At 62.2% G+C, this 3,908-nt stretch overlaps 1 protein-coding gene across 3 annotated transcripts in view; it reads right to left on the reverse strand.

Moving 5' to 3' along the window:
* The window catches only part of LOC118007280 (peroxidasin homolog), a 74,558-nt gene extending 70,969 nt beyond the window's left edge, over positions 1–3,589 (reverse strand). For all 3 annotated transcript variants that reach the window (XM_035000274.1, XM_035000273.1, XM_035000275.1), the window contains exon 1: positions 3,303–3,589. In XM_035000274.1, coding sequence (XP_034856165.1) covers positions 3,303–3,502 — 200 coding nt within the window. In that variant the 5' untranslated portion in view covers positions 3,503–3,589. The remainder of the gene's footprint in view (positions 1–3,302) is intronic.
* Between the last annotated feature and the right edge of the window lie 319 nt (positions 3,590–3,908).

Below are 3,908 nucleotides of genomic sequence, written 5' to 3' on the forward strand. Positions count from 1 at the left end.
CTGCCCCCATGAAGCAGGAGCCCTGGGGTCCCCTGCCCCCATGAAGCAGGAGCCCTGGGGTGCCCTCCCCCCATGAAGCGGGAGTCCTGGGTTCCCCAGCACACAGCGGTGCAGGCGCCCCTAGCTGCTTCCAGGGCCCCGCCCCAGCGGCTCCTCCTCATCCAGCCTGCAGACCCGCGCTCTCCAGCGCTCCACAAGGCCTCGTATACCCCTGGGTGGGGCTGCATCCAGGCACAGATCCCCAAACCCGCTAGGTGATCAGGAAGCTGAGGCGGCAGAACAGGGCAGCTGTCTGGCGGGCAGAGCCCCCTGCCTACTTTGCGGCTGGGCTACGTCCCCAGGCTGCCTCCCGCCCAGGGCTTCCTGTCACATGGACAGTGGTCTGGCATGGCCTGGCTGTCTGATGGATGTCAGTTTTGGAGTAGATCCCCATGACCTCACAATGGAGGCTACAGGGCAAGAAAGGGGTTGGGAGAGGCTGGGGAGGGCAGAGGGCCCGCCAGCCCCAGGCCAGAACCCCAGAGGAGGGCAAGAAGGGCAGAAATGTCACAGTTTTAGGACTCGCTTTTTAATTATCATGGTGACAAGCTTCTACTGCGGTGCTTAACAGACTAGAACATTCCAGACTGGAACAGGCCTGTGTACAGAAGAGCAGCCGGTGGGGAAGGAGCCCATGAAGGCAGCAAAGCAGCCGGCCTGCAGGCCAGAGGGGCACCGTGGCCTGCCCACCACAGCCCCAGGCTCCAGACCTCAAGGGGCCGGTGCAGTTCATTCTAGAACACCCAGCAGATGCTGCCAGTGGGCACGAGCTGGGGCCAAACACACCAGAACCACAGGGCGGCCACAGACTCTGAAGCTCAACAACCCGGTTCCGCCCCGTGTGAACACACTCCCGGAATACCGTGGGAAGTGTCAGAGGCCCAGTGGCTCTGAGTCAATCTTTTTTGGGGGTAGGGGGGTGACGCAGGAGGTCTTAAAAGCGAAGGGATAATGCAGGGTCACAAGGTCCAGCTAATTTGGGGGTCAAGTTCTGTCTTTATCTTCGTTATTTTTAAGTTCGCAATTTCTACCAAATAATTTAAAAATAGAAAAAAAAAAAAAATCCCAGTTTATGAGAGCAGAGAGCTGGGAAACAAGCCACAGGGGAAAATTAAATATTTCTGCATGAGCAGTCTGTCATGTGACTGCACCTACCAAGCACCCACTCTAACCTACCAGACCCCAGAGACGGAGCTGCATGGCACCTCAGACGCACCCTCCTCCTCCTCTCCTGCGTCCCCCACGGAGGCTTCTCATCTGGACTGCCCCGTTTCCCAAAGCCTAGGTCCTCGCCCAGTGACCTGCAAAATGTCCTCCCACAGGAGCCTATCACAGCAGGAATCAGCCCAACCCTGGTCCCAGGGTCTCCAATGGCAGGCTCCCTCTTCTGGACCTGAGTCTGCAGGGTGGTAAAATGGGTTTGTGTTCATTTCACCAATAATCTGTGCAAGTCGTCTTCCTTCTATAAGGGACTTGGTCAGCAGAGCATCTGTCCCGCCTGCCTCAGAGAATCCATGAGTCTAAGCATGGTCTTTTCAAAACATTTCTGAAACTACAAAATCCGTGAAGATACAAGGTAAAGTTTATGCAAATGAAAGCTTTCTGGAAATCTTGTGAGTGTTCACTATGATGTCACTTTCCTTGGCTATTTTAGAAACACTTTAAGTTTCTGAGGGGAATTTTGCCATGCACAGTAAGCCGGAAGACACCATTTTTGTTCTGCAACCCTCATATTTTAAAATACTGCTCTTTTTAAAAAGCAATTAAGATTTGGTGGCAAAGCACCGTACTGGCCAGATGTGAAAAGTGACTTCAGGGTCCAATTTTCTAACACCGACTCAGTAAAGAAATTATCCATATCCAGACAACCCTCGCTGTGCCCGCCTTGGAGTCCGTTACTTAAGAGTGGGATGCCCTCTTGGATGTCTGCCTTGGTTGGCTACACAGACCCTCTGGAAGGAAAACCGGTTTCTCTCTCTGGAAGGAACAGCATTGCTGAGAATGACCCCCGCCAAAGACCCCCAAGAAGCTGCCTGCACAGTCAGCAGCCCCTGAGGGAGGTGGTCTGCCAGGTCCTCGGTTTCAAAGTTCCAACGCTGTCCGCCCACTTCCTTACAGTTCACTCAAGATTTTACAACTTTTGCAGGCTCTTGGGCCGTGCCAAAATGAGTCCGGCTCAGGCAAGAAAAGTGGAAACTATTTTTGGCATCCAGAAGGGCAGCTGTAGGACGCGGACACAGTCGGCGCCGAAAAGGCATGCCTGCCTTTACAGATTTGGAGAGTTTCTAATCAGGGACGCATCCGGAAACCTCGAGGCCTGCAGCCAACTCGGGGCGCACTAGGCCTGGGCTGCGGCCGAGGGTCGGGGTCGGCCTCCGGGGAGGGGGCGTTCCGGGGAGAGGCGAGGTCGGCACGGGTGTCTGCGCCGCGCAGAGGCCAAGTGCGCGACACTTTGTACCCACTTGAGCGCCAAGTGGCAGCGAGTGTGGCACCCCCGCGAGAGGCGCGCCGGGGCGGAAACGCGCTCCGAGTCCTCCGTCTACACCCGGCTGCCCCGGAACTCGCAGACCCGCACCACGGCTGCCGCGCTCGCTGGGGCAGCGGAAGAGTCGAGGGAACGCGCGCCCCTCGAGGAGGGGATACCGGGCAGGAGGCTCTCGGCGCCCAGCGGACGAGGGGAAAGGGCGCCGCGGAGGGTCTCTGCGGGTCCGAGAGGGAATGTCCCCCAAAGAGGGGACGGGGCCACTGCGGTCCTGGAGGAGGGGGAGGCGCGGGGGCGCACCAACCTAGGGCAGGAGGGGGACCGAGAGGGGGCGCGGAGGAGGGAAACCAACAGGCGAGGGAAACGGGGAGGGGAGGCGCGGAGGAGGGGACGGGGAGGAGGAGGGGAAGGGGACGGGGAGGAGGGGGGGGGATACACCGCGCTCGGGCAGGGTGGGGACGGAGAGGGGCGGGAGCAGGGAGAACCGGGCGCGGAGGGGGCGCCAACGGACAGGGATGGGGCCCGGCGGGGGCGGCGAGCGGGGCTCTCCCGGGCTGCCCCAACAGCTTCCCCGTCCAGCCGGGGATTCCAAGCTGCTAACAAAGGAAGCTCCGGAGGCCGCGCGCCCCGCGCTCGGGTCGGCCCTCCGCGCCCGGGCCAAGGCGGACAAAGGCCGGAGGGCCACTGCGCGGCCCCCAGACCCACAGCCCCGCCTACGCCCTCTGGCCCCCCGTCCGGGCCCCCACCCAGCCACCCCCGGCCCCGCGCCCCCCGCACTCACAGGATGGAGGTCTGCGGCGCCACGGCGGGCACGGCCTCCAGCAGCAGATGCATGCAGCGCACGGTGGTACGGAAGCACAGACAGCGGCTCGGACAGCCGGCGCCCGGCTTCGGGGCGACAGTGGCCAGCGCGCCCCAGCCGCAGCAGAGCACGAGCGCCAGCAGGCAGCGACGCGCGGGGCCCGCGGGGCGCACGGCCATGGCCCTGGGCGCGCGACGCTCGGACGCAAGAGGACCGGGAGGGCCCGGCGCGACCCTGAGGGCTCCGGACTGCGCCCGCCCGCACGGCCCACGGCCCAGCTGTGCGCTGGGGGCGGGGGGCGCCAGCTGTGCACATGCGCGCGGCTCCTCCCTCCGCACCCTCCCGGAGGGCCGGGGCGGGGCGGGACCTCAGGCCCGGCGTCAAGCTGCTGCGCCCGGGTCCCAGCTTAGGGGCCGCCCGGCAGCCCTCTCTGGAGGCTCACTGGTGCAGAGGGATGATGGGGCCCCCGGGGACAAGTCCACGTCTGCACTTGGGAGCCGGGGGCCTCGGCCATCTCGCCTAGCTGCGCTTTCCACATGTGTGCAAAGGGTTTTCTGTGGGGTTTTTTTTTTTTTTTTTTTGGTC

The sequence above is a fragment of the Mirounga leonina genome, unplaced genomic scaffold (assembly GCF_011800145.1).
Source record: "Mirounga leonina isolate KUSES-001 unplaced genomic scaffold, KU_Mleo_1.0 Mir_117, whole genome shotgun sequence".
In the NCBI taxonomy this organism is placed as follows: domain Eukaryota; kingdom Metazoa; phylum Chordata; class Mammalia; order Carnivora; family Phocidae; genus Mirounga; species Mirounga leonina.